We start from the raw sequence: 20,827 nt of genomic DNA on the forward strand, positions 1-20,827 counted from the left end.
AGGGCTCTCAGCTCCCCACAGCTGCCCCCTGGGGCTTCTCGCCTTCATGCTCTCAGCTGGAAGATCCATGCCAGGTGTCCAGTTGGCTGCCCTGCTCCCGGCCGGGAGCTGGCACCCTGGAGGGCAGCAAGGCTTCCAATAGGGAGTAGGGAGCCCAGGTGGCAGCCCAAGCCAAGAGCCTTGGGTGGCAGCCTACTAAGAGTGGAGACCAGACAGTCCAGGAGCTGGCTTTTTTGTCAATTTCATACCTCCAGAGCCATGAAATGGGTAAGAATGACAACCCAACAGCCAATGGAACGTGTCTACATTGAAACCGTGTTGTCCTAACTACACTGACATAAGGCCTATGCCTCTCATTGATGTGCTTTTATTATGTTGGCATAGTAGGGTATTACTTTTGCAGGAGGAGCATTTTAACGTGTAGACCTCCACTGTTTTGTAAGTGTAGACAAGGCCTTAGTATTACTGGAACTTTCCTATGAAGTCAACAGCGGTCAACATTCGCTGCCTGGCAAACAGATGAAAAGAAACTTCACCAGGTGAGCCTTCTCTGCCTGCTTAGTCAATCTGTTGCACACATACACAATGGGAAATAACTGCCTAAGAAGGAGCACTTCGGAAAAGGATCTCAGGGTTATAGTGAACCACAAGCTAAATATGAGTTAACAGTGTAACACTGTTGCAAAAAAGCAAACATCATTCTGGGATGTATTAGCAGGAATGTTGTAAGCAAACAGGAGAAGTAATTCTTCCACTCTACTCTGCGCTGAGTAGGCCTCAACTGGAGTACTGTATCCAGCCACATTGCAGGAAAGATGCAGACAAATTGGAGAAAGTCCAGAGGAGAGCAACAAAAGTGATTAAAGGTCTAGAAAACATGACCTATGGGGGAAGATTCAAAAAATTGGGATTGTTTAGTCTGGAAAAGAGAAGATTGAGAGGGGTCATGACAACAGTTTTCAAGTATATAAAAGGTTGTTACAAGGAGGAGGAAGAAAAATTATTCTTAACCTCTGAGGACAGGACAAGAAGCAATGTGCTTAAATGCAGCAAGGGAGGTTTAGATTGGACATTAGGTAAAACTTTGTCAGGGTGGTTATGCACTGGAATAAATTGCCTAGGGAGGTTGTGAAATCTCCATCATTGGAGATTTTTAAGAGCGGGTTGGACAAACACCTGTCAGGGATGGTCTAGATAATATTTAGTCCTGCCATGAGTGCAGGAGACGGGACTAGACGGCTTCTCGAGGCTCCTTCCAGTCCCATGATTCTATGATAATCAAACATCCTAGGTGAAGATTTCCTGTTTAAAAAGTAACGTTTAGGCATTTAGGAATTTTAACTTTTTTCTCTCCAAGTTGTTGCTACAAATAAAGGTTTAAATAGATTTAGATAACCCTTAAGATTTATTATTTTCCCTACAAAACTGGGTTTAGATTATACAATTTAAACACTGGTACAAACAGCTGCAGGAGTATTATTTCATTTACAATTTTTTTAAGGCAGTGCACTGAATAATATTCTGAGAGATTACCACTATTTTGTCTCAGAATCCAGCTTAGACCTAATGGGTCATGAATGTCCATCATCTGCAATGTCCAAAACTTCAGTCTCATCAGCTGGTACCACCATCAGTGCTGTAATTAAAACATGCACCAAAGGACTTACTTCATCATCCAGCAAAGTCATCAATGAGTTTGTAATCAGGACCAACAAATTCACATGGTTCAATCATTATAAGCAGGCCCTCTCCACCAAGCAGGGCAGCCATTCCTGGAAGGCAATGAGGTGGCAAAATTCGCAGGCATCTTGAGTAATTCTTATTCAGTCCAAAACTGACTGAGAAGAGTTACCAAGGTCTTTCTCAAAATTGGGCACCTGTACAACAAAATGGCAGATGAAATTCAATCCTGATAAGAGCCAGGTAATGCACATCTGAAAATGTAATCCTAACAAAATGATGGGGTTCAAATTAACTGTTACCACTCAAGAAAGATCTTGGACTCAATTTTCTGGAAACGAGTGCTCAATATTCAGTGGCAGTCAAAAAAGGCTAACTTGGGAAATGGATAGATAACAAAACAAAATATAATGCCACAATATCAATCAAGGGTACACCCAAACCTTAAATACTGCATGCAGTTCTGGTTGACTCATCTCAAACGAGATATCCTGCATTAGAATTGGAAAAGGTATAGAAAAGGGCAACAAAAAACTATTAACAGTATGGAGCAGCTTTCATGTGAGGAGACTTTTTAGTTGGAAGAGTGTCAACTGAGGGGGGAACATGATAGAGATTATTTATTTATTTTAAAGTGGTGTGGAGAAAGTGTTATTTACTGCTTCACATAAAAAACAAACCTGGGTCACCCAATGAAATTAATAAGCAGCGATACAAAAACAAACGGAAGTACTTCTTCACACAATATACAGTCAACATGTAAAACTTGTCAAGAGATGTTGGGAAGGCCAAAAGTATACCTTGGTTCAAGAAAGCATTAGATAAATTCATGGAGGACAGGACTATCAACGGCTATTAACCACAATGGTCAGGGACACAACCCCATGTTCCAGGTATTCCTAAACCTTCAGAAGCGGGGACTGGATAACAGGGTATGGATCACTCAAATTGTTCTGTCCTATTCATTCCATCTGAAGCATCTGGTACTGTCCACTGTCAGAAGACAGAATACTGGGCTATATGGACCATTGGTCTGACCCAGTACAGCTGCTCGTATACAAGATTGCTAAATACAGTGTATGAGAAGGAAATTGAACACTGTGCAAAAATGCTGACGGGAAGTATTTTAAAATGTATCTTGATGGGTGGTGCAATGCACTCAATGATCTAGTAATGTGTGTTTGTGTGACAACAGAAGATGGGGCTGTCTATCTTACGGGAACAAACGATACACAAGGAACACCCTTACAGAAGCAGTATAAGCAATTACAAACTGACAACAAACATTCAAGTGGGTAGATTTCTCACAGACAAGGCTGCCAAAGTAGCAAAGATATGAAGAAATCTAGAAGATAATTAATACAACTTACAGCATATGATTACAGTGGTCACTTAATGATCTTTTAGCCAGAGACACAAGTACCGCTCCAGGAATAAAGGAAAGTGCTGCTGAAATTGCAAAATACTTTAGTAACAGTCATTTTGCTTTCAGGTTCACTGAAAAGGCCAGGAGGATCCAAACTAATTCTCCCCCAAGATGTACAACTGAATTCAGCCACTGACTGATTTCAGCTATTTATTAAGAATTGGCCTATTCTGATCACAATGTGATGAAAATTATGACAAGATAGAACTATCACAGCCTAAGTAGTCAACATAGGAGTAGAGAGAAATGTACAAGATAGGTTTCAGTGTATTCAGCATATAACCATAGCTTTGGACAAACTGCAGAAAGATTCCTGTTATATTGCTAATGAAGTTTGGAAACAACTTTGAGACACAGAAGAAACAAACACCCAACAACAAAGTTAAATTGCAGGCAGCAAAGAAGATGATCATATTCTTGCCAGGGTAGATGCCATACCAGCATCTTTTTTAGCAATTAGGCATGGGCATCTAATTATCACCCATAAATAATGCCAACCATAGTAAATTTCAGGACTGGATATGAACCATATAAGCAAAACATATTTCCTGATGTTTCAAACAAAGTCATGCCACTGAAATGGTAGAAGTCACTAGCTAAGCATCAGGAAGCAGACTTTATTTAAGTGCTAACTCTGAAGTGATAGCCTCTTCTGCAGATACAAATGAAGGAAGTATTTTTTCCTGGACTAATTCATGAAAAGTAGGAAAACTTGTCTCTCTTTTCCATTCTATGAATAAAAATGAGGAGGGAGGGGATGAGATCTACTAGTTTTTAAAGTCTGAATGACAGACTAACTTAGAAGACTTGTCTCATTATCAGGAGACTACGACCTGGTTTACACCTAAACATAGTTATGGCAAGTCTACACTACAAAATTAAGTCAACCTAAGTTACGTCAACCTACAGTCACCACAATAATTAAACTGCTTTGCATGTTCACTCTGCGCTCCTTGGATCAGCAGTGCGTTTCCTCACCAGCAGCGCTTACACCAATTTAACTGTCAGCATGGAACATTGTGAGACAGCTTCTGAAAGGCAGTAACAGTTCACATAAGTAATGCAGTATCTACACTGAAATTAAACCGACCTAACTACATTAACTTAAGCATTATGCCTCTCATTGAGGTGAGGAGCCCTATCACTAGGAGCCCTATTTTAGTGTAGATCAGTGGTTCTCAAATTACAGCCCCCAGGCACTTTCGGCCCAATCAGCACACAGCTGCAGCCCATGTGACATCCTCAGGGCCATACATGTAGTGTATATATATATATTGTGCGGATGCAGCCCACAAAACGGAGAGTTGCATATGCAGCCCAAAATGGTAAACAGGTTGAGAACCACTGGTTTAGATGCTTACAGAGTTATGTCAATGTAAGCTGCCTTATGTCGACCCAACTCGGTAATGTAGACCAGGGCTCAGTCAACCTAGCTACATCGCTCGGGGTATAAAAAAATTCACACCTGAAAGACATAGGTAAGTTAACCTGAGCCACAGTATAGACAGCACTTAATCTACGAAAGAACTCTTCCATTATCTTAGCTACCGCCTCTCCAAGAATTAGGTTTACCACAGTGACAGAAGAACCCCTTACATCACTGAACCACAAGTCCATGCTATAGCATCACAGCTGCCGATGTAGTGTTTCTAGTGTAGACCTACATTTCTACTCCACTTAGGCACATTAGAAAATTTTCCCAGGCTGCCCTGAAATAATCACTGACTACACCAAAAGCCTGTTTAATAAATCATTTAATTGTAAATGTGAAACACGTTTTGTCAAGAAGTTTGTATATCCCAAACATTTAAAGTTTAGTTTAATAAAAATACATTTTATATACTGTTGTGTACTTAAATTCCAGTTAACATCCTACTGCAGCTTGACAAATCATTAACAAAAATATATTATTCATCATTTCCTAATGTACTAAAAATGAACAATTAAGAATCTGAAAATATTAAGCTATAGAATTGTTTAAATAATGACTACCGCAATTGTGTTCCTTCCTCGATAGCAAAAAGTGCACCATATCTAGTGTAAAGACTGTGTAGTTGTAAATGACATGTTTTAATGATTATGTAAACCAATGAGAACACATTGAACACTTTTTTTGGAGAGTATAAATGGAAACTTGATTAAAATCAATTATTTACACTGACACTTCTCACTTGATGATTTAAATTGTGGATTTAAATGAATCAGCCCCATTAACATGGTTGTTTCTGTATCATATATGACCATTGGTCCTAGCGGTTCTATCCGCCTGGAAAGGAACTCCTCCTCCTTAACCTAACAGTCTGCTAACTATCCTTAAGAAGAAATTGCTAGAAGAAAAAAAGGTGTGGTTACGTAGACATTTTAGGGGAAAGGAAGACTAGAGAGCCCAAGATGCAAAAGAAAATCTTAGTTTGTAATTATCACGTAACTGGTTCTGTTCAGTTACTGTAAATCCTACAACGCCCTTTTAACAGCTTGCATTAAAGCTTAAGTGTAGCCAGAAGGCTAGCCTGCTTGCTTACCTATATTTTTTTTCTAACGGATTTCTCATTCTTATAGTTTTGAATATTTGTTTTATTACAATAGATTTATGGATTTATATTAAAGAATATTGGCTGTAATGCAAGGGACCTACAGGACACATCCTGTATGTTGAGCTAAGGCAAAGTTAGCACACATATATGGCTGTGACCTTTAAAAATAAATAGATAAAGGATGCATGGAAGCGGGTTGGCATAGGGAGCTTCTTAAGTTCGTATTTTTTAAACTCAAACAGGTCCACCACAAGAAAAAAAAAACGGGTAGGACAAAAATAACTGATCTAACAATGATGTAATGCCATTAATATGTCATCAGTACGTACAAACATGCTAGCCTATGAAGTACATGTAATCACATTTTGTGGATGAGAAAATCAAGTTGAACATAGAAGGAGGGCCTGAGTGTTCAAGCTCTAAGAGGGGTGACCCACCATGCCAAGGAAGCTTCTGAGTTTTAAGTTCCAGTTTTGCTAAGCTTCTGAGTTCCAAAGTTTCTAAGTGTACTAGTCTATTAGTTAAGTAAAACTCTAAGTTAGCTTCGATAGCTCTTAAGCTTCTTCTAAGCTCTGCACCTCCCACTCAAAAACTGAGGAACTAAAACCTGAATCTGAACTCTTTTGGCATGCCAGAGGCAAGGCTGGTCCTCTGTCTCTTACCACCAGGTTATCAATCAAAAGCTTTACACTACATAATATCACATGTATCTCTAAAACAATATTATTGCATTTGTAACTAATTATTTTACCAATTACTATTTGAGTACTATTCCATTTATCTCAAAAGTCTTTAAGTCTTTACACATTTGTCTCAGTGTAAGTGTGCTGGTCATACCCCCGAGGCCTTGCAAACACTATGTAGCCTAATTATGAAACAAAAAGCTTATCTTCTAATCAAATTAATTGGCAAGCCTATAACCCATATTACCCAAGTTAATAATATTGACTTCCTAAAATCAGGCAACATAAGTAAGATCGGCTTGGCAAGCCAGTGAACTGACTGGATAAATATTTTCAAATATTCCAGCAAGAATGCCAGGATATAGGCATCAGCTTACCTTTTTGATTGCATCATAGTACCATCTGTTAAACGCCTACTTAAATGTCTTGATCATGCATTTTATTGTAAGTTAATGTCACCTGTTGGGGAAAAGGTGAGCACCTTGATTGTTCTAAAAAGACTCCAACCAAACATTTTATGTATGTTTATATTTCTTCCTTTGTGTACTAGGCCATCAATGTACATGGTGTTTAATGTGACTTGTAAACCAAGTTGAGATATGGATCCTTCCCCAAAGAGCTTACAAATCTAAACTGACAAACGTACAGAATAACTCCAAACAGATTGCGGGGGGGGGGGGGGGGACAGGAGGAGGGGAGAAGGTTCACATTCATTAAACTTCCTCCCCCAGAGAAAAGATGCACAGCCATTAAACTGCATGAAGAGTTGGCCGGCTGCCTACTTAGTATAAATCCATTTAAAATGACATTGTTAGTACATTTTATTGTTTTTAATTTCTCTTGCTTTTGTAGTTGTTCAGTCTTCAATAACCATCACACTTCAATGCTAGATTAACGTGGTTAAAAAAAAGAGTAAAGGTTTTTTTTACGACTCAGCCCTTCATATTTGAATTAATATATCTCAGTTAAGTAATTTCTTTTTAAATTAGACCTAAATACTGAAGGCTAGGCCCACTGAAGACCATAACATCTTACTCTGTTATCATTCTAATAAATTAGTGCTTTAAAATGTTTGAACAATTATTCTGGAGATTGGTTAAATGATCAACCTTGAAGTTAGATGAGATTAAATGTACGTATAAAGGGTTTTCATGTTTTTTCTCAAATTGCATTTACCTGCTAAATAAAAATACTTAAGAGCGCTGGTGAAAATCACTGTCTGAAGGGAGGTGAGGCAAGCACCAAAAACATTGTCAGACCTGCATGGTCACATGCCACGGTAAGCTTAGAATCGCGTGCTTAAGTCTTAATGTAAGCAGAAGAACAATGAAATTCCACCATAAGACAAGTATGGGCAAAGGCACAACTTCTTCGAGACAGGTACATGGACAGAGATGCAGCTAGCCCCATAATTAAGACATGACATTTGGCAACTGGATTGTTCAGTTATGTATAGGCTACATTTTCACCTTTATTTAAGTACTGGGAATTGATCGAAAGGCTATTTAGGGACCATTTTATAACAAGTTCTCAATCCATTTCCTGGACTGCAAAAGGAAATGGAGTAAATTAGTCTTTCACCCCAGTTTTCATCACCGTAGTTAGAGCAAACTTTCTTCCAATGCCAGTGCCAAACCAATTATATGGACAGATGGCTTCCCCTCTCTCCAGTATTGCCCATCTGGCACCTTTCACAAGCACTAAATTCACTTAAGGTAAACTAAGTAGGCATCTCAAATTGGTTTTCAGACCATCAGGATGCACTTTTAATTTACTCTTACCAAAGAGACTTGCAAGACAGAGTTTTTATATTCATGTTTTCTAATCAACCCATGTCTGCAGAGACTAACAAGTATGTCACTGATTTTCCCATCTTACTTTGAAAAAGATAAATTTTCTAACAAAATGTAACCATGAAAGCATGCACTGATGGCAGCTGGTCAGTTTTCATCTTCAGTGTAAATCCAAGGAAAGTACTAAACTATTGTACATTCTATAGATGTTACATCTGGAACCATTAATTTTTTGTGTATTCTCATTTATCTACTTAACCTGGAAAAGAAGTATAGAAGGAACAGTGATTTTATTACTCATGTACTTTGAGCACTTGCACTGCTGAATATTGCTGCAAAGTGAAATAGATTGTTGCTGTAGTACCATATGCTATCTCAGGAAAGTCAACTACCATATGAAACGAATGAGCAATAAAATATGAAAATATATTCAAATTGTCACATACTTGTCTGAAGCATTCATAATTGTCATTTTCAAAGCCAGTCAGACATCCAGTGCCTGCTGCAGCAACAACAAAACAAACAAGCAACACAATATCATGTTTTCTCCTCCTTAGGGGCATCCCAATATTTGAGGGAGACAATTTCAGTTTCACAGCTATCAATTCAGTTTATACTTCTGCCTCTTCTCCTCCTCCACTGTACAGGTCCTCAAGCCAGCTCTCTTGCCCAGAATACTTCTACAGCACTGTGGAAGGAGTAGAGTTCCACAAAACAATTTATGATAATCTCACTCTCCCACACAAAAATAAAATGCGCTTCCTCATCCGTTAAAGTTCACTGAATACCAAGACTCATCTTTAACGTTGCAAGATACTAACAACCACCAAGACATTTAAGACTAGAGCTCATCCAAAAAGTCAACTTACTCAAGTCATGTCTCTTCTTCCTTTGTCTGGATTTTTGTTTAATTTTAAAAAATATTTAAGCAGTTTTAATTGAGAGCACTCTACTGAGAGACTGGAGAGGCAAAGTTTGTAAAACCATGTCCTTTACTCTAGGGTTTAAAATTATATTCCAGCAAGTGCTAGCTCCTGCAGGAGCCCAAGTGTAGACAGAACTACCATGGGTTAAAGCTAGAATCCAAAGAGTTGATTAAAACCTGGACTTAAATTGAGGTATCACCTACGCAACTGTTTATAGAAACTCCTCTGGAGACATTTACTGTTAGACAGGCGAGTCATCACAACGTCATTTTAACAAAGAAAGAAATTTGAGGATAAAAGCCACCTGAAGAGACTGCAGCTACTTATCTTAATAAAGTGGGCAGCCCTAATTTTACACATGTCGTATAGTATTTCTATTTAAGTTCTCAGTCAGGACAGCAAGTTTAGTGTTAAAGAAGTGTGTCTACTTTAAGTTATGCATGAGTAAGCTTTTAGTTGCACTGTTAAACAGAATACCAATTAAAATTTATTACATATTTTTGGATTTTCGTCGTCATTTTCAAATATGTTGATTTCAGTTAAAACACAGAATACAAACCTCACTTTATATATACAGTATATACACAACTCACTTTATATTTTTTATTACAAATATTTGCAATGTAAAAATGATAAACAAAAGAAACACTATTTTTCAATTCACTTCATACAAGTACTGTAGTGCAATCTCTTTATGTGAAAGTGCAACTTACAAATGTAGGGAGTTTTTTTGTTACATAACTGCACTCAAAAACAAAATAATGCAAAATTTTAGTGCCTACAAAAACACTCAGTCCTACTTCTGGCACAGCCAATCACTAAGACAAACAACTTTGTTTACATTTACAGGAGATAATTCTGCCCACTTCTTATTTACAATGTCACCAGAAAGTGGGAACAGACATTTGCATGGGACTTTTGTCACCAGCTTTGCAAGGTATCTACGTGCCAGATACGCTAAACATTCATAGGCCCCTTCATGCTTTGGCCACCATTCCAGAGATGTGCTTCCATGCTGATGACGCTCGTTAAAACAATAATGCATTAATTAAATTTGTGACTGAACTCCTTAGGGAGAACTGTACGTCTCCAGCTCTATTTTACCCACATTCTGCCATATATTTCATGTGTTTATAGTCTAGGATGAGGACTCAGCACATGTTGTTCATTTTAAGAACACTTTCGCTGCAGATCTGACAAAATGCAAAGAAAGTACCAATGTCAGATTTCTAAAGATAGCTACAGCACTCAACACAAGGTTTAAAAATCTGAAGTGCCTTCCAAAATCTGAGAGGGATGAGATGTGAAGCATGCTTTCAGAAGTCTTAAAAGAGCAACACTCCAATGCAGAAACTACAGGCCCAAACCACCAAAAAAGAATATCAACCTTCAGCTGGTGGCATTTGACTCAGTTGATGAAAATGAACATGTGCCCATCTGCACTGCTTTGGATGTTATTGAGAAGAACCCATCATCAGCATGGATGCATGTCCCCGCCTTCACTTTACAGTGCTGAAAGTTGCAGCACTCGGAGAGCAGATGGGGTGTTCTTTTACACCCCTGAGCAAGAAAGTTTCAGCACTGTAAAGTGGCAGTGTAGAGTGGCTGCATGAGAAGTAGGACTGAGTGGACTTGTAGGCTCTAAAGTTTTGCATTATTTTGTTTTTCAGTGCAGTTATTTTTGCACATAATTCTACATTTTAGAATAAAGAGATTGCACTATAGTACTTGTATTACATGAATTGAAAAATACTATTTCTTTTGTTTTTTACAGTGCAAATATTTGTAATAAAAACAAAGTGAGCACTGTACACCTTGTATTCTGTGTTGTAATTGAAATCAATATATTTGAAAATGTGGAACATACAAAAATATTTAAATAAATGGTATTCTATTATTAACAGTGTGATTAATTTTTTTTAATCACTTGACAGCCCTACTTTTAAAATCTTCCTATTTCTCAACTGCATTCAACATGTATGAAACTAATGTGGTTTTGTTAAAGTATTGGGGTTTTGTTTTTTTTTTATAACTATTCCCAGTTGTCTCGCTACGTGTCCTAATGTAAACACAAAGCTGGACAACTCATTTAACAAGACACACTTTTTAAATAGTTACCAAAAAACAGAATATTATGAACTACGGGGTTATACTTTTTTCATTTTGCTTCCCTTATACAACTTGAAGACCAACTCTCTTTCCCCCACCCCTTGAGGCCCCTATTCAAAGTCACCAACTGATTTAAAAAAGAAAAGGAGTACTTGTGGCACCTTAGAGACTAACAAATTTATTTGAGCATAAGCTTTCATGTACAGCTGATTTAAGTGGATTCACTTGGATGTTGTGATAATATTATAGTTGCCTATAGTTTCACAGTTCCCCAATACCTTCACGCTACAGTTGTGAAAGCACAATACTAATTCAATGCAACTTCAGACTTTTCCATCCTCTAAAAAAAATTACTTATGCACAAATTGATAAAGAGGACAGAAGGAAAAAAAATAAAAAAAAAAAAGTCCATACATTTTCTGCACACACTGCAACCGTCTGTTCATCTCAAAGCCTTCCTTGGCACTGAAGGTATCATTGTTTTTAAAGTTGAAAATAAAAAACCCAGTGAAAGGTGTAGCAATGTAATTTAGCCCAAGTAAATGTATATATCAATGTGTCCTATTAATGTTGATTATCCAATTTTATCCAAGATTATCCAATTTGACTAGCAATTGGGGGTTGTCGACTCAAGATTTCTCTCTCGGAGGGGCCTGATTTTTTAGAGGATGGAGGTTAACTTTCTGAAAGTGTGTGCAACCTCCTGAAATGTCAAGTTACATAAAAGGTTAGCAACCAACCACTGCACTAAAGCTGCACAAAGTTTCTGAGCAGCAAAATAAGGTTAAGGTTTATCTATTTATTAGAAGACTGCAAATGAAGAAAGAATCTGAAGAAATTTGCACATTCTGCTATTTTATTTCATGCAGATAAACAGGAACAGAAGATTTGATTCCAATGTCGTACACAAGTTTAAGTTGATCCAAAGTTTGATTACAAGTCTATCTGCAATGTTAGCAATTGTTACACAAACACTAAAAAAATTTCTTGATTGCCAACTTTCACAGGAAAATAAGATTCTGAAGATAATCAGATTCTCCAGATTTCCCTAAAACATGCTCCAAATGATGAGTATCTGCTGTCTGAAGAAAAGTCATCAAGAGGAAAATGCCTAGATATACTCTCAACTTAAACAGAACTTGCATAGAATACATGCAAGAAAGCACTCATTCATTTTACTCATCTTATAACTGTCAAGCAGCTTGTGGTTGGAAATCTGAAGAATAATGATGAATAATCAAGTGAAAACTTGTCAGCTGCACATGAGAAAAGCAGACTATTCAGTAACTTAGTAAAAACTAGCATTCCCTTTTCAGAGTCACAGAGCACGTGCAGCTTTGTCTGTTTTAACTGATTATGTGCGTCTCAGTGCTACACATCTATACATTGTGAATGGGCATGTTAAAGCCATGAAGATGGATTGCCAGGTTTGACTGTAGTTTTGGTTCTAGATATATGATGCTTGAGTCAAAGTATAGCAACACGCTTCAAAATATTGAGTTTTAACAATTAGCTATACTCCTTACAAGTTGTAAACACTGGTGTTTCAACTATTCGCACCATTTTTATCATTGCCACTGCACCATCAGATCCCCCTAAGATTGCAAAGACTGACCAATTTCTCAATGGCTTTTCACATACCAAACTAGAAACAAAAATATAACTGCATGTCAAACTTTAGGAAACTGTTTGAAAACACACACCTAGCATCTACTTGTTTCAGCCATAAATAGGCTTCAAAGCCTTCTGAATAAGTGTTTTAATGTGCTGATCGTTTGTTTTATTAGTATATTGTTTTAAAAGGTGCAGTTAGTTTAAACTATTCTTTTGAAAAATTAGTTACAGTAGATAAATAGCAAGGCAAGTACAGCGAGTGTGTTAACTTTCCTTCAAAAACGGTTAAATATTTCAAAGGATGCACACTAACAGCTTTTGCAATCTGACTGAACATGACATTTTCCAAGCAAACAAGTCTGGTGTTTTATTTGAGTGCTGGAACCAGAAACAGGAGGAGTGTATTATAAAGTCACTGTATAGAAGGATCACCAGATCCCACTGAAAAGATGGTAAGATTTGGCAATAGCTATGGCACTTATTACAGTATTTGAAACAAGTATTGTAAAATTTTTACACAGACAATACCTTGTTTATACTGCTCTATATACACTAACATTTAAGTACAATATTTATATTCCAATTGTTTTTTTTATAAGCAAATTTTCAGTAATGTGCTGTGACACTTTTTGATTTTTAAGCAAGTAGTTTTTAAGTGGGGTGAAAACTGGGGGTACGCAAGACAAATCAGACTCCTGAAAGGGGTACAGTAGTGTGGAAAGGTTGAGAGCCACTGCTTTAGAACTATAAATTTTGATTTAGATGCAAGATGCTTTACAAAACTCAACAGGTTCATGATTTCTCCCCTCATTAAGAACTTCTGTGGGAGGATTTACACTTTGTCCATCAACAGTCTTATGATAGTCAAGACTGAAAAATTTTACTCTTCACTGAATTTTTACTCAATTAAGTGTCACATACTATGTACATTTCATAAAGTTACCTTACAAACCAAGTATTTTCAGGCAAGGGCCATCTTTTTGTTATCTGTAATACGGTGCTGAATATAAAGGAGTCTTGTCCATGGGGAGGCTCCGAGGCACCACCAAAACACCAATATTTATGTCCTCAATATCTTATGTTGTAGCTACTAATACGTAATATTCTACATTTATCTTTTAACCCAAGTCTCCTTTTCACTTCAGCCTATCCATTGTCTACATTTGCTACTCTTTCCTATCAACATACATAAATGCATTAAGTAATGGGATATTATACAAGCTCTGTGAAAACATGAACCGTTATAACAAGATCTATGAAGTCTCAAAGCACTATACTACATCTAAATACTGCCTACAGGATTGTAGTGCTTAACTGGATCCTGTACACAGGGTTTCACATTTAAGCTGCAACAAAATAGTCGTCAAATGATTTCTCTTTGGACAAGGAGAAAGAGTTATCCAACTGAATCTGCACAGCAAGTTAGGTAGGCAGAACAACAGCATAAATCAAACAGTGAAACTTCACTGTTTGCTCTTATGAAGAGTACTACAAAGAAGTTAAATTACTACAGGTGGCCAGGGCCATGGTTGTGCATCTCGTCTAACTCTAAATGCCAGCTTAGTTCTTGAACTAAAGTTGGGGCATTGTTGCTTGTCTACCACCACCATTGCTACATGTAACATCTTAGGGACAAGGGGGAATTACCTTAAAAGGTGTATCTTTCATATATATATATCCAACCCTGCTCACCTTTTGTCATCAAAAGAGAGCCAAGTTTGAAAGGGTATGGCTACAGGCCTTGTGAAACAGTATCAGAGACAGTTTATTTTGTTTTATACTGCTCAATCTACTTAAAATGTCCTGAAAAAGCGCCCATTAGCAACCCACTACTTTCTCTTGCAAAATCTTCAAGAGCAACTCGCTAACATCTCTGCTCCTCTCCCTCTGTCCTACACTGATCCATTTCTGCTTTGAAGACTTCTTATACTTGCTAACAACAGAACTACCACTTGTTAAGCAAGACCCAGGAGAGCATGCAGAGAGAGCACTCTCTCATCAAAGGAACAGTGTGGAGTAAACAGGAAGGGAAACTAAAACATGACTAAAGAGATGAGAGAGAATCATGAGTGAAATTACTCCAGTATGAACTTTTGGATTATGTAGTCCAGTACCTTGTCTGTCACCAGCTAGTAAAAGCCTGAGTCTCATCAGTAAAGTAATCCTCAGCAGTTACAACGTACCAGTAAACTTCATGAACTCATGCAGGAAGATTTACAGTGAAGGTCACGTGTGCATCAGATGTTCTCCCATTTTAATATTTCTCCTGGAATGATACATACTACAAAAACCTACCTACATCAACACTTCAGGACATATTATATCTTTCTAGTTGATGCCCATGCAGTTCATGCTGCTCTACATACCTAGCTTCAATCAACTTTGTCAGAAACTGGCCAATAATATAATCCATCCAGGTCTGCTTTAGTCTATACAGCAAAGAAAAACCCATATTTGGCCTGTGCTGGTCGACTCTGGCTAGTGGTTCAATTTCTGTGTAGACTTCCAGGCTCAGGCAGGAGCCCAAACCCTGGGACCCTCCCGCCCCACAGGGTCCCACAGCCCCAAGCACTGTGAGCTCAAGTCGGCTCGCATGCGCCAGACATGCATGTCTAGTCGCTGTGTAGACACCCCCTAAGAGGCCTCAGGTGCACCAGTGCTAAACTGCTCCTGCTGAGAGGGTCAAAACATTTGAGTAAGTTAACATTTACGGTGTTAAGACATACCTGCGCTACGTCAACTACAGTTGCTTATAATCCTGTTGCTGACGTATGGTTTTATGTTTGCTCTGTAGACAATATCTTTGTGCATCCACTACAAAGGCTTTAATTCTACTTGTTTAAGTGAAGTTAGTCAATTGAGATAGTGATCTAGATTTCTTTTTCATAATATAATTTATTGTGTCAAGACACAGCGCTCTCGAATATGCCTGTAACTCACATTCAAACAGTAAACATTTGGATAGCCGCAGTCACCCTTGGATATTTTAGTCAATAGTTGCTTATCTCAAAAGAAGAAAAGGAGTACTTGTGGCACCTTAGAGACTAACAAATTTATTAGAGCATAAGCTTTCGTGAGCTACAGCTCACTTCATCGGAAGCTTATGCTCTAATAAATTTGTTAGTCTCTAAGGTGCCACAAGTACTCCTTTTCTTTTTGCGAATACAGACTAACACGGCTGCTACTCTGAAACCTATCTCAAAAGAGTGTACTTTACCATGATCCAGATGCCAGATGTAAAAAATCCTATTTTTGTAGTTGCATCATAGCATTACTCAACTGTGAAGTAAACATTATGAATAACAAATCTGTTTAACACTACTTATTTTTAAACAATAAGCTATACTATTTTAAATGTAGACAGGTCAGAAAGTGAAAAGCCTTTTTTTAGTGCCAATGTATGTATACTTGGATGCTTCTATTGTTAAGTTTCACAATACAACATATGAAATTATGTTATACTCAAGTAATCTACCTTGCTTCAACTAAGGGGTCAATTTGCATATTCTTTCTGAGTTTCTCTGTTTCTGAGAGAACCAAATGAAGAGGAAACTGACTATATACAACCAAGGAAACTACAGACAAAATAGTTTCACACAGGGTTTTTTGTTGTTGTTTTGGGGTTTGTTTTGGTTTGGGTTTTTTGGTTGTTTTAACTCACAAGCTTAGCTAAGAGTCAGACCTTCAATTTTATTTGACTGTGCCTCTTTAGAAAGATGAGCTGGATAGACTCCACAGACTTTATATGGCTAACTGTGGTGAATAGAAGTGTGTGAACACATATCTGAGCACCACTGGGATGCTCACAGCAATGTGGTGTAGCCAATCAACAAGCAACATCCACCACCCTTGCTTAGACTCAGCTATGCCTCAAAATCAGCAGTCTCCAACTGTGGGGCACAGGTCAGCCTCCACGAAGAGCGGGAAGGGAGCGCCACCCAGCCCCGCTCTGCCCCCAGTTCCACTCAGGCCACAGCCACTGGCTCCTGGCCGTGGCCCCAGCTCCGCTCTCGGCATGGCTCTGCTCCCAGCTCCCGACCAAAATCCCACCTGTAGCATTGGCTACCAGCCCCCAGGGAGCATAGACAAAGTAAGGGGAGACACAACCAAAAAAGTTTGGAGACCACTGCTCTAAATCATAGTCACATAAACAAAACAGAGCCATAAACCAATATACCTACATGCACAACAGTGAAATTCCAAGGGTGAATTTCATAGCAGTTTGATATGTCAGTCACACAGATTAAATTACCTCAGATTTGTTGCTGGGTAGTCCACCTCATCTGGGACCATGTCTAACATCCACGCCCAATTAATTTTTGAAAGCAGCTCCCATAAAGCTTTTAATTCTTCCCTAAAGGTAAAACTCTCTACTAACCTTGGAGATGGTGGCACTGGCCTGACACATATGATAAATTCTGATGAGAGCTAAGAAGAGGAGTTTTGTACAATTGCCAAGTGCACACTCCAGCATTTGACATGCAACACAGTTCTCTTCCATGCCTGTGAAGTGCAGGGATGTTACTCTTTAATACAGTTGTTATATGGAAGGTTATTCAGATCACCTTTAGAGTTTCCCCTGCTGCCTTCAGTGCATACTTTCTCTCCCTCATAACAAAGTACTGTTGAGCTCAGGGTCCTGTAATACAGAAGCCTAGACTTACAGATTTAAGTCAAACTTCAAGTTTTATAGAATGGCATTGTGGAGGTAAACAGTTTTTCTATAAAGTATCGCCATATACAAAATACGTTGTAAGATGCTGAGGCACAGTGAGTCTTTATTGACATTAGTTTGGGATGACTTGCATAACTTACTCAACTTGGCAGATCCTGAGTAACCCAATTATGCCAAGAAAACAACTATACCAAACTATCATGAAAACACACAATTTAATTTCAGACAACTCAACAATCATAAGTAGAAGTACAGTGGAATTCCCCTCCCATGTTTGAAATATTCCCTGACCTTTATTACCTGTACAAAGATAAGGAAGTTAAGCTTAGGTGCATGAGAAACAACTCATTTGAAGCTCAGGGGACTGAATCCACTGAGGCAAGCAGCTCCTCTCAGCTACAGTTTAAACCAACAAAATTTAACAAGTTTACTCATCTAAAGTAAGGAGCAACTCTCCAGCTGAGCGCAGCCTAATGTCCCCTTGGAAGTTCTGAGCCACCACAACAGCCACTTGTGGCAAGTTGTCTTTTTACCCTACACCCCTTCCTCTTTACTACTCCCCCGAGCTTGGTGTATATCAAGCATCCAATGAAGTGAGCTGTAGCTTACAAAAGCTTATGCTCAAATAAATTTGTTAGTCTCTAAGGTGCGAATACAGACTAACACAGCTGTTACTCTGAATCAAGCATTCTGTACCCCCACCACCACCCCTGCAACAACAGGATGCTAATTCCCAAACAAAGCTGCAAAAGTTGAAAGCCAATATGCATTTTTTTATATTACTAGTTTTATAAGAACAAGGTTTAGTACCTGATCCTGCAAACCCGAGTAATTTCAGGCATTGAGCAGTTCCACTGAGTGCAAAGGGCCTAACACAAACACATGGTTCTCACTGGCAAAGGAGTGAAAGAGAATGAGAGAACGGTGCCTCTGAAAAAGTATGTCTTGTTTCATGGAAGTAAGTGTACCTACCACAGGCAAATACCTGGGATTTTCTCCACACAAATCTGAGTCTGGGAATAGTCATGCAGATTAGACAAGCTACAGGGACCAAGCAACACTGAAATACCCATATCTCCATCACAAAGTAATGTTCCTAAAACTTATTTAAATTTCTCCCTCCTAGTGAAGCTAACCACTATTTCCTAGTTCTGGACTCCCATAACACCTGTTGGCATTGAATTTCAACATATATTGCCTTATGTTTATGCTTTTAAAAAAAAATAAGGAGAATTGAGCAGTGCAGCCCCCTTATCACTAACAAGTGAGAAGACAAATTGGTAAATTCATCTAGCAGTCTCCTAGTTGACAGTGTAGGGATCTGGTAAAATTTAGCTTTTTATAAGTGCCAGTTCCATCTCTTCATTGGGAATTGAAACACAAAAGCACAGAGATAATGACTGAAATAAGTAAACGCAGCTACTTTAAGAAACCGCTTAAATTCCACTGTGCAAGATTAACAAGACTTAAAAATGCTTAGTGGCTGAAAATTTTAATACATTCTGAGTCTTCAGGTTAGCCACTGAACCCCAATGGTGACTTTAAAATTATTAATTATTTTCACATTTAGAAGGCACTTTATGAAGTGCATTGACTGCTTATATCTATTTCTTGGTGCGTTGATTATCGAAGAATCAGTAGCGAGACTCTTGATCCCAGAACAGGTGTAGCAGTGTAAAGGTAACCCCAGTGATTACTTAGTTTAGCCCTGGTGTGAGCACTTGAAATCGCTTAAACTGCCACACCAGGGCTGAATTCAGAGCCCCTTGCAAAGAGGCAGCCCAAACAAGGTTTACAGGCGGATTCTGGGCAAAACCCGTACTTGTTGCTATGAGTCACGGGTCTTGTCTCGCGGGGGGAACCGTTCCTGAAGGAGCCGTATTTTAAAGACAGCATCATTAGCTCAATCTCACAAGCCCAGAGCCGTCCCCGCGCCTCCTCTCGGGTTGCAACCGGGCGCTAGGGTTAGCATGCAACAGCTGTCTCAGAGACCGGCAGGGCTTTTCCATGCACAATACCCACGGCTTGGGGGACACGCAAACCGCTCCGCAGGACCCGCCCGGCTCCCAAACCGGAAGACCAACCGCCGGGGCGGCGGCAGCACGACACCTGGACCCGCACCCGCGGCGCGTGACTCCTGCCCCACGCCAGCCTCCCACCCCCGCCACACGCCCTCCAGCCTCTTCCCACCGTGCCCGGCACGTGCCCGCTCCCGCGGTGCCCTCCGCTCCCTCACCAGCTTGGGCTTGTTCCTGCTCTCCTCCTCCGCGGCGCGCCCGCTGCGCTTGAGGTTCGCCCTGCCGGAGCCCGGGGTGTCCTCGCCCGCGCCCCCCGCGCCCGGGGCCGGGGCCGCCTGGTTCTCCATCCTCCAGCCCCGCGCCCTTGAGCGACGGCCTTCTGCGCTGCCAGCGGCTTCCTCAGGGCCCCATAGGCGCTTCACACGCCGCAGGGCAGACGGGCGGCTCCCGGCTGCTGTCGCCTCCTTCTCCCCCCCCCGCTCGGCCAGGAGGAGAGAGCCTTCTGCGCACGCGCTACCCTGAACGCCGGCCTAGTAAGCATGCGACCAGCTCCCTGCGCATGCCCCTTACGAAAGTGAAGCCACGGCGAAGCTGCCGCCCTTACCTCGAGCTGCTCTGAGACTCCCTTTCCCTGAAGTTCCGTAGCAGAACGGGAGGGGGAGGGGCGGCGAGCAACAGATGCGCCAGCGCGGGGCGGGCGTCTAGTTGATCCGGAGCGTGCGGGTCACAGCTGCTGACCGAGGGCGCGTAGGGAGCCCGCGTTTTTGCCGCTGATGGCTGCTCCAGAGTCACCCGGAGACAGCGAAACACCAGCCCCGCTTAGACAGCCCAGGAGCGTCAGCTCTGCTTCGCTGCAAACGACTTTTCTGCCAGGGCATGCTTCCCAAGATGGGAAAGTGCTTTCCAGCTTTCCCCAGTGTAACCACACCACGGCCACAATCTCACACCAGGCGACATCAGGTACACCGCCCCCCGCCCGAAACACATGGACAAAATAAATCTAATTCTCTCAGCTCCAGAATCCAGCCTTAATCGAGGGCCTAAATACCCTCCCCATATAACTTCGGAGACTTCCTAGTCAAGGAGCAGTTCCTCTCACCTAGCATGTGTTCTCAAGTGCCGTATTACTTTAATTTCAGTGAAACAACAAAGTTCTAAATGCATCCGATGAAGTGAGCTGTAGCTCACGAAAGCTTATGCTCTAATAAATTTGTTAGTCTCTAAGGTGCCACAAGTACTCCTTTTCTTTTTGCAAAGTTCTAAAGAGAAACAAGCAATTAACATTGCTCCCCAATATAAATATAAACAAATTCGGAATAAACTAACCCTACACTTCAATGTCCTTGTTCCATTTTGTTATGGAAGTATA

At 40.0% G+C, this 20,827-nt stretch overlaps 1 protein-coding gene across 9 annotated transcripts in view; it reads right to left on the minus strand.

Annotated features, from left to right (window-relative positions):
* Positions 1 to 20,060, minus strand: part of DIAPH2 (diaphanous related formin 2) — an 835,399-nt gene extending 815,339 nt beyond the window's left edge. For 6 of the 9 annotated variants that reach the window (XM_038415147.2, XM_043492689.1, XM_038415146.2 and 3 more), the window contains exon 1: positions 19,677 to 20,060. In XM_038415147.2, the coding sequence (XP_038271075.1) occupies positions 19,677 to 19,805 (129 nt within the window). In that variant the 5' untranslated portion in view covers positions 19,806 to 20,060. The remainder of the gene's footprint in view (positions 1 to 19,676) is intronic. The other 3 variants (XM_038415148.2, XM_043492690.1, XM_038415149.2) reach the window with 2 other exon arrangements.
* Between the last annotated feature and the right edge of the window lie 767 nt (positions 20,061 to 20,827).

The sequence above is a fragment of the Dermochelys coriacea genome, chromosome 9 (genome assembly GCF_009764565.3).
Source record: "Dermochelys coriacea isolate rDerCor1 chromosome 9, rDerCor1.pri.v4, whole genome shotgun sequence".
NCBI lineage: Eukaryota > Metazoa > Chordata > Testudines > Dermochelyidae > Dermochelys > Dermochelys coriacea.